This window comes from Microtus pennsylvanicus, chromosome 5 (assembly GCF_037038515.1).
Source record: "Microtus pennsylvanicus isolate mMicPen1 chromosome 5, mMicPen1.hap1, whole genome shotgun sequence".
NCBI classification, from domain to species: Eukaryota; Metazoa; Chordata; class Mammalia; order Rodentia; family Cricetidae; genus Microtus; species Microtus pennsylvanicus.
This window is the reverse complement of record NC_134583.1, coordinates 73549036-73563801: the sequence shown is the minus strand read 5'-3', so window position 1 is coordinate 73563801 and position 14766 is coordinate 73549036. Positions and strand designations below refer to the sequence as shown.

Here is a 14766-nt window from a genome sequence, read left to right as displayed (position 1 = left end):
CACGACAGTAGAAGCCTTAGGTAGCTGGTCACATCACATCCCGGTCAAGAGCAGAGAGGATGCATGCCTGCTTGCTTAGCTTGCCTTTTTTCACTCTGATACAGTTCAGGGCCCAGTCAATGAAATGGTTTTGCACACATTCAGGGTGGATCTTCCTATGTCAATTAATCCAATTAAGAAAATCCTTTATGGTCATGTTCATCAGCCAATCTGATTTAGACAATCCTTCCTTGAGAGTCTTTTCTCAGGTAATTCTAGAGCAGTGGTTCTCACCCTTCCTAAAGTTGCGAGCCTTCAATACAGTGCATCATGTTATGGTGACCCCAACCATACAATTATTTTCATGGCTACTTCGTGACTATAATTTTGCTACTGTTATGAATCTTAAAGTAAATGTTTGATAATGAAGGATATCTGATATGTGACCCCCTAATGATTGTGACCCGCAGTCTGAGAACCGCTGTTCTAGAAGTGTTAAGTTGATAATTAAAATTTACTGTCACGCATAGCTTGGTGGTGGTAGTGGCAAGGACCTTGGGGTTATGACAGGGTAGTATCCTTCATTGTGTACTCTGGTCACTGTGCAGAGAATGTCAGCAAGGGGCAGAGTTAATGAAGTGTGTCCTGAGTAGAGATGAGACAAGGGGTCCCGTCTTCACTCCCCACAGACAGAGCGGCACTGGGAGATGGGCTTCATTTGGCACAGGGTGTTCCAGGAGCTACAGGCCTTAAGAGAAAGTGGCTCATCTCTGGTGACTGTCTGTCTTCTCCAGATTGTGCCACATCATGGATCCCTAATTAATATTTTCCTGGAGACTTTTTTTCACACCTTTTTGCCATGTTCTCTCACCCACACGCTTCTCCGGATAAGAGCCTGTTTTAAACAGTGGGAGAAACTCAGTTTGATGGTTCACGCATGCTTGTTTTTGTGGCAGGAGAGTGTTTATCCTCAAGTGGGTGTGGCTACTTGCCCAGGGCATGGATTGGTTGGGGGAATAGGTCCTTGCTATAGTGTGGCCATGAAGCGAGCAGGGTTTACCAGAACACTGAGATGCTAAGGAGACAAAAAGGGCTGTGGATGAATTTCCTTTTTATTTCAAGATTTTTTTTTTTAAGCCAAATCTCATGTAGCCCTGGTTGGCCTCATACTCAAACTCATTGAGATTATAGGTGTTAGCTGGCATTCCAAGGTTTTTTTTTTTTTATGGTTTTATGCAGTGCTGGGGATCAAACTCGGGGTTTCATGCCTGATAGGTAAGCACTCAATTGTTGTACATCTGAATTCCCAGTATGTAGTAATTACCTCATGGTTTGTCGATCTAATAAATATATGGCTCAACACAGAGGGTTTTTTTTTTTTTTTAAACTACTGGCTACAAATACTTCCAAGATTGGTTGCTTGGAAACACTGTTTCTCCCTGTTACCTAACACCAGTGCAACCGCATTTCTGTCTTTCTCTGTAGTGTTTCTTGAAGGACAGCCCTCCTTGTTAGAAAGTGACTGGTAGGGCCAGTATTTCCCTGACAATGTAAAGCGAAGGCATTGGAACACCCGCTTTGCCTCCCGTTTAGAACCTTTTGGTTAGCTGGGTTCTCAGTCTCATCCGCTCCAGGGTTTAAACATCATTGTGCCCATTTAACTCTAATATTTATCCTACAGTGCCCAGCCAGTAGTAACAGGTACGTTTCCCCAAGGATGCATATGTCTGAAAGTGTCCCTGATTCACTTGGCTGTTGATGGGTAGTTTAGCTGGTAACAAGTTTATGATTTCTTTTCAGTCAGCCCCCCCTGTCTGCGTGAGTCACCACTGGGTCATCTCCCACAGCTGCAGACAGGCTAAGGACAGTAGCTGAAACTGCGACCTTGTCTCTTCTCTGCTTTTCTACATTTCTGATCTTAAGGAGGTGGAGGTGTCTGTTTGTGCTATGGGTTTTCCTAGGGTTCTATTGCCCTGGGGTTTACTGTAGTGGCTCTCCTCACTGTGGCTGGAATCCAAAACCCAGAGCACAGTCTGAGGCCCTGAAAATGGCACTCAGGGACCAGTAGAGGCCTTGGGTGTTAGCTCCAAGGGAGCTATCAGTTGTTCCTTTTCTGCGTAGTCCTCTTTAGCCTATTCTTGTCCCTCTGGCTGCAGGAAAGAGGAACTGCCTGTCTCTCTATGCAGCACTGAGGATCTCAGATCCCATGATATGTTGTGGTGACATGAGCTCCTCTCTAACCCTCCTGGCTGTTCAGCCTCTTTACTGTTCTATTCATTTCTATGGCGCCTCCCACCATTCTCCTGGGTGGGAACAAATTTAGGGTGATACTGTAATTACCTTTCTCCTCTTTTTCTCCAGTTGAGAGGACCCTGCAGGTACACTGGTGGGAGGATCTCTCTGCAGATTCTCAACACCCACCAGCTCTTCTGAAAACCTTTAGGACATTCTCAGGGAATCAAGAGGAGGAAAATGAATCAGGCAAAAAAATACTGAAATTAATCAGGGTTAAGTGTGCAGTATAATGTGAACCACACGGATAAATATATATTATTAATTTTATTATATATGTATATATAATAAAATAAAAATACTATATATACATACACATCAATTTTATTAAGGAGTGCAATGGGGAGACAGACTCATAGACACAGAACAAGGTATAACCAGCTGTATAAAACAATCCTTCTGTTTTTTCCAAGGGAGCTGGGAACCAACCACACGCTGCTTCACACTGCCTGACCCAGTCACTACCCAAAAGAGCGAGCAACCTCTTTCTCTCCCTCTCTCTTTCTCTCTCCTCCCCTCCCCCCTCCTCTTAAGTGGTCACATCAGCAGACAAGAAGCCATGCCCTAAGGCTGGTACCCCAAGGCTATTGGTGAAATGAGTTCCCACAACAATACAGTGTGGAAGATATTTTAGTATCCTATACTTTGAATTAATTTGAAGTCTAAATTCAAAAGGTAATTTCCCTCTTACCTTTTCATCTTTAGTATAAGCATCTTCCTTTTTTTATAGGGCATTCCCATGTAAACCAGTATTCATATTAAAATGGACCTAGGAACTTTCACCAGGAAAGGCGTGACTTTGTAACTATAATCTGAAGTTGTTGCTTTACTGGTCTTTGTATAAAGGAGTGCAGGAGAACAGTTTCTCCGTAAACTACTACATTTAAGCTTTTATTAATTCTAACATGTTTGAAAGTTTTACATTTAGTGTGTGTGTGTGTGTGTTTGTCTGTCTGTCTGTCTGTTGGGGGGACATTCCATGCCACAGTGCACAGGAAGGGTCTAGAGAACAACGTTGTAGCAATTGGTCCTCTTCTCCTTCCAGCGTCCCTGGTATGGAACTCAGGCTGTCAGGCATGGTGGCAAGTACCTTTACCTGGTGCGCCATCTCACTGGCTCTAAAATACGTCTTAAAATCTTGTTTGGAGACGTGGGGCCCTTATAGCCGCTTTAGCAGGTGCTGTTTTTCTTGAGCCCCACCCTTAGCATCACACACTGAAGAACACATTGTTCTGTGTCAAGCAGGTAGCCAGTTGCCACCAGACCGTCTCCCCCTGGAAACCTCGGTAAGGTAGTTACAGTAATTGTTGATGGGAGGTAAAGCGTGAGGTAGTCAGACAAAAAGATAAGAGTGGATAACTGTTGAAATAGAAACTTCCTGAATGAGGCTGACTGCCTTGCTCCATCTCTGTGACCCTTGCCCTACACTCCCCCAGCTTCACCCTCAGCACTGGACAGGAGACTCCACGCACTTGTCCCAGGCACTGTGGTGGCTGTGAAATGTGGCTAGCCTCTGTTACACTTTCTTTGCTGATACCAGTCAAGTCCTGGTGCCAGGCAGGTGGCTGGGTGGAGACTCTGGAGACACCCTTAGAGTCAGTTCCTCTGGCAGCACCGAGCTTGTGCTACCCGGCTGATGGGAGCTCTGGCCCTGTCCTATCCCGTCCCTCCTGTCCATATAGTGATCCTTCCTTGTTTAAATGAGGTGCCGCTGGTTTCCTTCACTCAAACAACACTTACTAATCCACGTGGTCTACATCTTCATCTTTACCTCTCAAGGACATTGTGCTCTCCTGGGGTGGATCCACCACTAGCTACTCCTACATGGAGGATGGGAAGGGCTTCTGAACAAAACAAGATCAGCTAAAGATAGCACCCTACAATAAAGGAAAAAGTGTCAGGGTGCTGGGATCATGGAAGACAGTATATGTGAACTGACTGAGCCCATACATTTATCTGGGTTCCCACCAAAAATCACTGCCCGGCAATTCTATGGATGAAGAGAGCAGAACATTTTGTTTCTTCTGTGACGTCCTTGTAGGTGTGGGCAAGAGTAGATGTCACCCGTGTGAAACTCCACTGTTTCCCTGATGGCCTAGGCCCTTCCAGAGGGCAGGCATTGAACGTTAGAGTCAGTGTGGGTTGTGTAACCATGAAATACCCCACTTATGGGCACTTCTTTCCATATCTTATATACCTTAATGGGATTTTTTTTAACCAGGGAAGCAATTTAAATAGATATTTAGCTTTATTCAAGTAGTTCCTTTTGGAACTAAAATATTTATATGTGCATGAGATGTTTTCTTTTCCTAGAAGACAGGCTTTGAATGGCAGGCGTCGTTGTCATGAGCTATCTGTCCATCTGGCTGTCTACCTGTGCATCTGCCTGTCTGACTAGAAATGACAGAAATGGAAGTTGCAGGGCCAGATGAGGCAATGGAATTCTTCTCTATGTTCTGTTGAGCGGAGGCTGGAATGATGTCTGCGTGGCCCTGAGACAGTATCACAAATGGCGGTGGATACTGTTTGCTTTTCTGACCTGATTATATGGAGATACCGCAGATCTTAGCACTCGCATGTGGAGGGACTGAACTAGGGTTGTCCCCCCCCCCCCGCCCCACGTCTGGTCTTCGATGCCTTGGTCCTTTGGGGTCAGAAACTAAATTAGGAGTTCAGCTTAGCAGAGGTCATACCCAGAACACATGGATTATCCACAGAGCCCAACTGCCAGTGACCAGCTCTGTGCCAGGACCAGGAGGTATGGGGCCTCTCAGCACAGGCTGAGGATGCTGCCAGCGTCTGAGGCATGACAGGTTGAGACTGGATGACCAGTGGAAGTGCAAGGACCCAATAGCAGGTAGGAGCAGAGGGGGAAAAAATCAGAACCGGGAGACAGGCACATCAGTTTAGACACCCTTGAACTCAAATCCCAGTCACGCTTTAAGTGGCAAGCTCTCAGATAACCCTGATTCCGGTGGCCCTTGTAAGTCGGTGAGTGCTATCCCCAAACCTTGCCTGAATTCTGAACACAGCCTGTGATGGCTACAAGAGAATACTGGGTCTGTGAGCCCAGGGCAGCGGCTGAGAGAGGGTGTTTCTTGTCCTGAAACTACAGCAGGGAGGGTACAGGCCCATGTTACCAGCCCTTGTAACAGGAGAGGTAATGGGTTTATATTCTCAGCTCAGGGGTCGTGCTTCATGGCTGCTGGGCCTGAGAGGCAGGGCAGACTACCACTTTGGTGGCCCAAGAAGGTCCACAGTGATGCCCACCGTAGGAGGCGAGCATTATGGATTTCAGAAGAGGCTGTGGGACAGCCTTACTCAGTTATAAGACGTGAGCATCATCAATTCCTGGTAGGCAAGATGGAGAATTACTCACTTAACGCTTGGTATCAAAACCCTGCCATGCATGTGAGTCAGACTCCTGTGCCCTCCAGACCTGGAAGGTGGAGGGACAGGCCCTTGTGAAGCAGGGGGTTCATGGTAACTGTTGACCTTGAGTGGCCTTGGGAAGTGAACCTCGTCCTCACTCACTGAAAGGGTCTCCAGAGACTGCCTGGCTTCAGTCGTGTCCCTTGCCTTCTTACATGCCATCTAAATTCATTGCACACCCCCAGTCACTGTGCGGCCTCTGCTCACACCTCTCTCTTCTGAATGCTGTTCTCCCTCACTTCACACCCCTTCACTAACGCTCTGTCTGTACGTGACTTCCCAGCCCCCAGCTACAAGATTCTTTCTCCGAATCTATGGAACACTAACATTGCAAGTTGACCTGTCTTCCTGCAGTGTGTCGGGGGCGGGCAGCAATATTCACCTGATTATGCCCCCCCCCCGCATTATGGTGGGGGCTGGGTAGATGGCTAATATCAATTACCAACCCAGGAAGCTTTCCAGAGGGTGACAGCAGACCCTAGAATACACAGTGTTATGTACCACCAGCCTGGAGATGAGATTCTGAAGGCTAACTCCATTGGGCAGCTCTGCTGGCAGCTGGTACCTCTCCGTGACTTGTCTCAGGTTCTCAATGCGCTGGTTTCCACTTTTGAGAGGTTAAGGGAGGGCTCTGTGGTATCTTGGTTCCTGATCTGACCTTGCCCGCCTGCAATGCCAGAGTGGATCTTCCCGTCCGGATACAGGCAGAGCCCCTGCCTTCTCATTAGACCTCTCCAATCTGAGGCAAGCAGGGCCTAATGGGCAGACATGCTTGCAACATGCCCTCAATTCCAGCACACTTCCGGTCCCCCAATGACTGTGTCCTCTGATGGTTGAAGTTGAAGTTGTCTTCTGACGTTTCCAGTTCCAAGTCTGGAAACAGACTTGATTTACACCTACTGGAGAGCTGTTTTTCTTCTCCAAGTCAGATAGTAAAGAGGAGACTCCTCTGTGATGTTTTATCACTACCAGCCCCCAGTGGGACATGATGGCAGGTTAGTGGGTGAGAGAGAGGAGCCCAGCCTAGGAGACCTGGGGCCCAGCCCTGGCTGCCATCAATATTGTTATGTATAGGGATAGTGATCTATAGACTTGCAGTCATTGGCTGGCATTTATTCCAGGGTCAAGCTGCGCTCAGGAACTGTTCTCACGGCTACCTATTGTCTCCAGGAAAAAAGACGATAGAAGGTTTCTATTTATGCCGCACAGCTCGTTACCATGCACAACAGAGGCCAGAGGTGCCCAAGCAGAATTGACTAGTCCTGATTAATTTGCAGAGCTTGAGCATGGGATTGTTAGATTGCTACCCAGTGCCATTGTCTTGGCTGAGTCTCATAGAAGCGGCCTTAATTGCAAATGGCATCAAGGGGCAGCAAGGCCAGCAGATGAGAAGGAATCTCGGAGCCCAAATATTCAGAAAGCAAATGCTGGTGACAGAACTGGGGAGCTACTGACAGCGGCATTGACCTAATCTATCTGAAATCCAGGATGTGCCAGGGCAAGGGGGCCATGCCAGTGGTTTAAGGACTCACTGGGGGAAGAAAGCACATGGCCGCCTCTGAAAAGCAAACACTCATTTCTTCTGTTATCCATCTTTGTTTCTTACGAGCCCTGTCCTTCCCAGGTTGCCCGCCTCTGGGTCTGGAAACATTAAAAATCACGGACTTCCAGCTGCATGCCTCCACAGCAAAGCGTTACGGCCTGGGAGCGCATCGTGGGAGACTCAACATCCAGGTACTAGCCTCTCCGCCCATTACGGTCACACTGCTGAGTGCTCGGGTCACAGGTCTCCTCCTTGGTAACCACCAGGCCCGCCCACATCATCGAGGCTCTTCTCTGGAACCCCACTGGCTCACAGGGAACATCGCATGTGGCCACCTCTCTGAGGTTTTACTGTGATCTTGGCCCGTAGTACTTTCTAGTCTCCCTCTCTGCTGAGCTTCCCCTGCTTACTCCACAAACCACTCAAATCGTAACCACGGGCTGGTTACCTTGTCTGAAGGGAAGGCCCTGCGGCCCCCAAAGCAATAACAATCCTGCCGAGCCACGGGATGGGCCCCCTCATTGCTGTAGGATTCAGCTTCTGTGACAGTGTACGGCTGTTCTCTTACACTCAGGTGGAGCACTTGGCTCAGTCAGGGTGTAGGTAGGACTGTCTTTTTGCAGGTTTGAGGGAAAGCCAGGCCTGTGGCAGCTGCCATCTGGATCTTGGCTTGGTGGGCTGGGCCTTTCTTATGTGTAACCCCTCTTCTGATTCTATCCTTTTCTTTTAGAGCACCCCCTAATTATCAGGTTTTCTGAAGCTTCTTTAAAAAACAACAGCCATTAAGAAACAGTGGGATGTGGAGACAAGAGAGTGGCGGAAGACACACCACACCGATACAAAGCCCTCCTGTGTGTTATAAAAGGGTGGACTCTCAATGGTTGACTAGGGGAGATCACGCTGAATCTCCAAGAGTCCCAGGCCCCCTATGACGGACTCTAGACCTCTGAGGGAGCAGCTGCAACTTTTTCTTGGTGCAGAAGTTACTTTTCTTTTTGCTGTGACCAAATGCCTGGCAATGGCATCTTCAGCGAGATTTTCTGCTCGTGGTTCAAGGGTAGAGCCATGGGAAGGGTGTGGAAATTGGTGCTTGAGGTAGCTGGTAACCAGCAGTCCACACTCAGGGACAGAGAGATGGATGTCGGTGCCCCGTATCTTTCTCATTTTTATTCAGCCCAGAACCTCAGTCCACAGCACAGTGCTGTCTACATTTAGGGTGACTCTTCCCACCACACTTCATCTACTCCTTCACAGGCTTGCCCCGAGCTCGGTTCCTAGGTGATTCTAGATCCCCTCACAGTATCAATCAAATGAGCCATTGCGGTTTTGTTTATGAGCCCACTCCTTGAGCATGAGCCCCATATGAAGGGGACCTTGTCTTCTACATGTGAACCCCCCAGAGTTCAGAATTGCACCCATAATACATGGTGGAGGGGGCAGAAAGGATGTCACCAGAGACTTGGTGAAGTGTGGTGAGAATATGACCTTGTCTTGCCATCCCTGGGCTATACATCCAGCCTCTTGGAGGGACAGTCTTTACCTGTCCACTTTGTCTTTCATGCATGGGATGTGTAGCCCAGGACACAGCAAGCTCCCCTTTATAAACATGTGGGCAGAGGCTCACTCTGATGCATGTCACGAGGAAGGAGAAAGGAGGTGGCTGGACATCACATCAGTATTGTTTGTCTGCGTGGGGATTTGTCTCTGCCGTGCTAACTTGTTTACCCAGGAGCCTTCCTTCTAATGAGGGACCCTCTAGAAGCGACATTACAGAGCGGAGCTGCTGCTTGAATCCTTAAAGGAGAAGACTTGTTTTGATTCACTATTTAGAGCATAGGGTTTGTCATGGTGGGGAAGGCATGCAGCTGGCAGGATTCAGTCCGTGGCAGTGGGTACTTGCTCATGCCCGTTCACATCTTGGTGGATCCAGCAGTGGAGAGGACGGGAAACTGGGTTGGCCTATAACTTCCAAATGCTTCCATAATCTCTTCTTCAGCAGCACCAGCTGGAGATCAGATATTCAAATACATGAACCTACAAGGGACAATTTGCAATCAGGCCATGATGCAACCTCTTTCTGGGGTTGGCCAGGGAGGGTAGAACATGGCCCACAGCATACAAGCATGCTTTGTATATGTGCTTGTGTGCATGCATATATATATATTTATAGTAGTACCTATGCACATGTGTGTGAGTGTTCGAGGTTAACACTGAGTGTCTTCTCCAAATACCCTATTCCATACATCTATTTTTTTTTTGAGACAGGGTATTTCTTTGAACTTAGAACGCATTAATTGGCTAAGCTTGCTGGCCAGCAAGCCCCAGAAATTCCCCTTGTTCTTCTCTTCCCAGCACTTAGAAACGATGTGGTAGCAGCGACCACTCAGGTCCTCATGCTTCTGTGGTAAGTGCTACATAGACAGAACCCTCTCCCTACCCTCATGGGTGGGCTTGGATAACATCTGCAGAGGCGAACGCTGACTAGGTCAGGGCCCCCCTTTCAGTTCCTGCTTTCCGGAGCCAGCACCGCAGGCATCACGATTTGACAGATCCAGGTGCACAATTAAACCCGCGCTCCAAGAATACATCACCCCCACACAACAATTAGAACTATGATTTAAAAATAGCCATCTCTTGTCTCACATGTGAGTATTTTGTAGGTGTGTCAAGCTAATGGGATTTTAAGTGTGAGAACCACCAAGGTGTCAGAATTAGAAGTTGCATTTCAGCCCGTCTTCTCGTGCGTCAGGATTTGAACAAGTTTCATCTAGCCCTTTCCCAGCCCAGGTCTCTGCAGGTACATATCCAGGCCATGGCATGCAGGGCTTATAGGTGGGAATTCTCAAACTGGCTGCGGGTCGGTAGGGGGAATAAAGGTGAGATTGTCTCTGGTAAGTCTCAGAAGCCTTATTCATCAGAACCCATGTGCTCCTTGGTGGAGGACCATCTGCTGTGACCTGGCACAGAAATCACAGGAGGAAAGGCCCCGTTCACTCCCTGCATTCATGATGCACTTGGCTCTTGACAGAGGGAGAGCGGCTTCGCCTCTAAGAGCTGTCAGCACCTTGCTGGATGATTTTCAGGCATTATTTACTTTAACACTAACGGCACAGACAAGAACCATCATTGGCTCCCCTGACTTACACAAAGCAAACACAGAGCTTGGAAGGACACAGCTAAGGTTTCCCAGGAGAGGCAGCTCACGCATCCAAGCTGCTTGCCATCTCAGAGGGCTGTTCCTCACAATGTCACAAAATTGCCTCGGCAGCTAGGGGGGATCTAGGTGACATCTGTAGGGATGAGTCAGCCAGTACCTCTCTGCTGTCCCTGCCTTGTGCTGACACTCTCGCTGTCTAATGTGTCCTGATTTTCAGGGTGTTCCCTGGACACACTTGCTGGCAGGTACAGGCGTGAGGTCACTACGGAGCAACATCACTTGGTACTGGCATTTGCTTCACATTGTTTTCCTTCTTTGACATCCATGGAGGATTGCTTCAAGGAAAAGGTCACGGGGGACCCAAGTTCTTCATATATTTTTACATAATTTTCCACATCCTCCCAAACATGTTCAGCCACCTCGGGGTTGCTCTCAGTACTGAATTCAATGTAAGTGAGTATGGCATTGCATGCAAGGAGCAATGACAAGACAGCTACACCCACTCAGCACAGCCACGGAGTCTGTGTTTGAATGTCTCGGCTCCATGGCTCTTGGAGTCCACAGATGGGAGCAATGATTTGCGGGCTGACTAGGTACTGATGGTGTGCTGTACCATATAACAGCAGCTGATGGGAGTATACTCTGCAGAAAGAAGCTGAGGCTGCTGTGTAGCACAGTATAGTCCTCCTCTTCCTATTCCTTTGGCTTAGAGTGGTCCAGTCTTCATTTTTGCTCATTTCCTCTGTGAGTTGTCTTTTGGCCTCCAGAAATCAGCAGCACCCCACCTTCTATTACATATCATAAATGATTCTTTTAAAAGATCAAGCCTACAGTTGTGCTGTGCGTGTGTGCATGCATTCGTGCGTGTGTCTGTGTGTGTGTGCATGTGGTGTGTGTGTGCATGTGGTGTGTGTGTGTGTGTGTGTGTGTGTAAATCAGAGGTCAACCTTGAGTGTTGCTCCCCAGGAACTGTCCATCTTTTTTGAGACCGAGTTTTGCACTGACCCGGAGCTCAGTGATGTAACCAGGTTGGTTAGTCAGCTAGCCCCAGAGATCTCGCTGGTCTCCTCCTTCCCAGTGCTGGGTTTACAATTATGTACCCAGCTTTTTTGTGAGTTTGGAAGACCAGACTTAGATACTTTTGTGTACAATGAATGCTTTACCAACTGAGCTAGCTCCCTAGCTTGATCTCAAGTGTCTAAAGCCATTGCCTTGTCTGTGCTCAGATTTAACTGCTTATATTTCTTTTTTTTATTGATTTGAGTCTTGTGGTTGCAGGCATCAATGCCAATAAATAGTTTTCACTTCAAAGTATAGAGATAGTTTGTTCTGGAGCCAAATGTGAGTGACAATGGCTATAAACAGGGATTCAAGTTCTCTGCAATGCTGTGTTCTAACATGCTAATAATTTTATGAAGGTTTTTTTTTATATACAGTAACAGGACAAAAAAAAGGAATGAATGGAGACGCCTTTTCAACACATCATTAGGAACTTCAGATACATAGGTTACAGCCAGTCTGGGACATCGCTGCTATAGGTCTCAGATGTTGTCCGATGGCATCCTCAGCCTTTGGCTTGGTGGTCTATTGGTACATCCAAAGGCATTTACATTGTAGTCACAAGGATGTTAGGTCAAACACAGAGGTGGGCACTGAATGGCTGTTAAGGGGGATGAAGGTAGCCCAAGGTAGTTTGACCTGCAATATCCCGACTCCTCACCATCACTGGGAGTGTCACTCAGTTAATCAGCTTTGGAGACTCTTTAACATAGGTATGACTTTTGTTCTGGAAGCTTCAGTTCACAGAGAGTTATACAGACTTCTGGAATGACTTGACTGGAATGAGATTTCCCCCAGGAACTTGGGTTTTATAGGACAAGAGTTTGCAAACAGCGAGCCTTCACCGGGATGCACCTGCTGCAGTGTGGCAGAAATAACAACCATCTCATTTTAAGCAGAGGACTTTGAAAGCATCCCTGTGGCCCAACTTATGACTCTTGCTTTTTGCCAGCTTTTCTGTGAACTTTATAATATATGTTTAATGATGAAACAGGGCTTCCACTGCATCAGTACATAGGGACCAGATATTCCAAAGGTTTAAAAAAGAGGGGCAGTTGGCAGGATGGGGAAGGTTTGGCCACTCACAGTGTCTCAGTGACTGTTCCTCCAGGGCTCATTGGACCTTTTCCACTGACTTCCCCGCTGTGATCTCACTGACACAGTTCCTGGTCTCCTTTGCCCCAGAGGAACCGCAGATTGCCTGGAAAGGAACACTGTAAGCCTCAAAGAGTCTGCAGACGAGCCTCTAAAATATGTTCCGATCCTTTGCCTGTGGTTTGTCTTAGGAGTAAGCTAAGGAGTCTTTCCCCGAGGAGATGTAAACACTGTCTATCCCCTCTTCTTAAGTTCCCAGTGACAAACCAAAATAGGATTCCACTGACATTTGCCCTGGGGAACTAATGAGTTTATTGGGGCTTTACTTACATAACATGAGCGTCAGAGTTTGTTTTGGTCTACTTGCATAAACCTAGACATACCTGAGAATCGAGGACCTGCTTTCATCATATTTTCCTGTGGGTCATTTTGTTTTTGGATTACTGATTGATGTGAGAGGGTCCAGTCCACTGTGGGCAGTGCCACCCCTGGGCAGTGGGCCTGGGCTATGTAAGAAAGGCAGCTGTGAGAGCCTGGGAAAGCAAGCTAGTAAGTAGCATTCCTCTGATGGTTTCTGCTTCAAGCTCCTGCCAGGAGTATCTACATTAGCTTTCTTCTGTGATACACTGTAACCTGTAAGGTAGAATGTGTCCCTCAAGGGACTTTTGGGTGTAGTGCTTTATCACAGCAACAGAAAGCAAAGTAGCACAGTGGGTGAGGGGATACTTGCAGGATGTAGGGGACCCCAAAGAAGCTGCACTGGAGAGCCTTTACCCCAGCAGAGACTATGGCTTTTTCACAGCCACAGAGATAGATAGCCCTCCACCCCACTAACCTTCCCCAGCCTTTATAACTGCAGCGCCAGTGAGGTCACATGCAATTGGGGAAGAAATACATACCAATGACTGGGGGAGTGCTGGCATCTCAGGGGAGGGTCCAGTGATCCTCTGAGGGAACGCCAACAGTCAACGGACCGGACTGAGCTAGTCTCTTGCAAGCACGCACAGCTGCTAGGATAATGATGTAGGCTGTTTTGCTTAGAGACCCATACTGTACAGCACCTGGTACTCAGGTGGCACATCTAACAGCAGCTCAGTACCTGCCCCATCTCCGAAGCATCCTTTGAAGTCTCTAAGAGCTTTGCTGCGGCTGGTAAACGGTGGTATGCCTGACTAAGTGACTCATTCCACTGTCGACATGTCAGGTGGCTGGAGAGGCCTGAGCAGGTTAATAGCAATTGCCATTTCCAAGTGATGCATTTCTGTGCTGCTCTTTAGACATTAGGAGGGGCTGTCTAACCCACGGCCCACAGCCCACACGCAGTCCAGCAGAGCTCTGACACGAAATTGTCAATGTACTTAAGACACAAGACTCTTTCTTTCTTTCTTTCTTTCTTTCTTTCTTTCTTTCTTTCTTTCTTTCTTCCTCCCTTTCTTTTTTCTTTCTTTCTTTCTTTTTTTTTTGCAATATTGTTTGTAACTCAATTGCATGGATCTTGGGTGTGACCTCTGTAGATGACACTGTCATGTCACAGTGCCTTGCATGTGGGCCACAGGTCGGACACTCCTGGATTCACTGTGTGGGTCAAGACAATTCTTGTTTGTCCAGTGTGTTCTAGAGAAGCCGAAAGGTTGGAGGCGCCCGTTTTAAAGCTGCCGTATGCATGAGGACAGAGGAACTTCTGAAAGCATGTCTGTCTTGACTCTGGATATCACCATGGTTCCTACAATGGTAGGAAAGCCAATCACAGATCAGAGCTTCCTTTAAAGGGGCATTGTTTTGCGGTCATAAGAAAAGCATGGTATTGCTGGGCCACCAGTGGTGGCGCACGCCTTTAATCCCAGCACTTGGGAGGCAGAGGCAGGCGGATCTCTGTGAGTTCAAGGCCAGCCTGGTCAAACAAGAGCTAGTTCTGGGACAGGCTCCAAAGCTACAGAGAAACCCTGTCTCGAAAAACCACACACACACACAAAGAAAAGCATGGTATATCACAATTACCCACTCTCTACATGCTTAGTCACAGTGTTTGATACGCGGTGGCCCCTGTCTTGTCATGCAGGTTAGAGACGACTCTGGCCCTTTATATCCCCTTTCTGGAATAGAGTGCCTGTATGCGTCCTCTAGCACTGTCCAGTGCTCTGGTACTGCTTTCAAGGGGGTGTACAGCGCATCTTGAAGCAGATACTGGAGTCCAGTTACGGGGATTTGA

General features: G+C 47.7%; 1 protein-coding gene across 2 annotated transcripts in view; it reads left to right on the top strand.

Annotated features, from left to right (window-relative positions):
* Positions 1 to 14766, top strand: part of Cpxm2 (carboxypeptidase X, M14 family member 2) — a 114196-nt gene that overhangs the window by 21523 nt on the left and 77907 nt on the right. For both annotated transcript variants that reach the window (XM_075972538.1, XM_075972539.1), the window contains exon 3: positions 7328 to 7437. In XM_075972538.1, coding sequence (XP_075828653.1) covers positions 7328 to 7437 — 110 coding nt within the window. The remainder of the gene's footprint in view (positions 1 to 7327; positions 7438 to 14766) is intronic.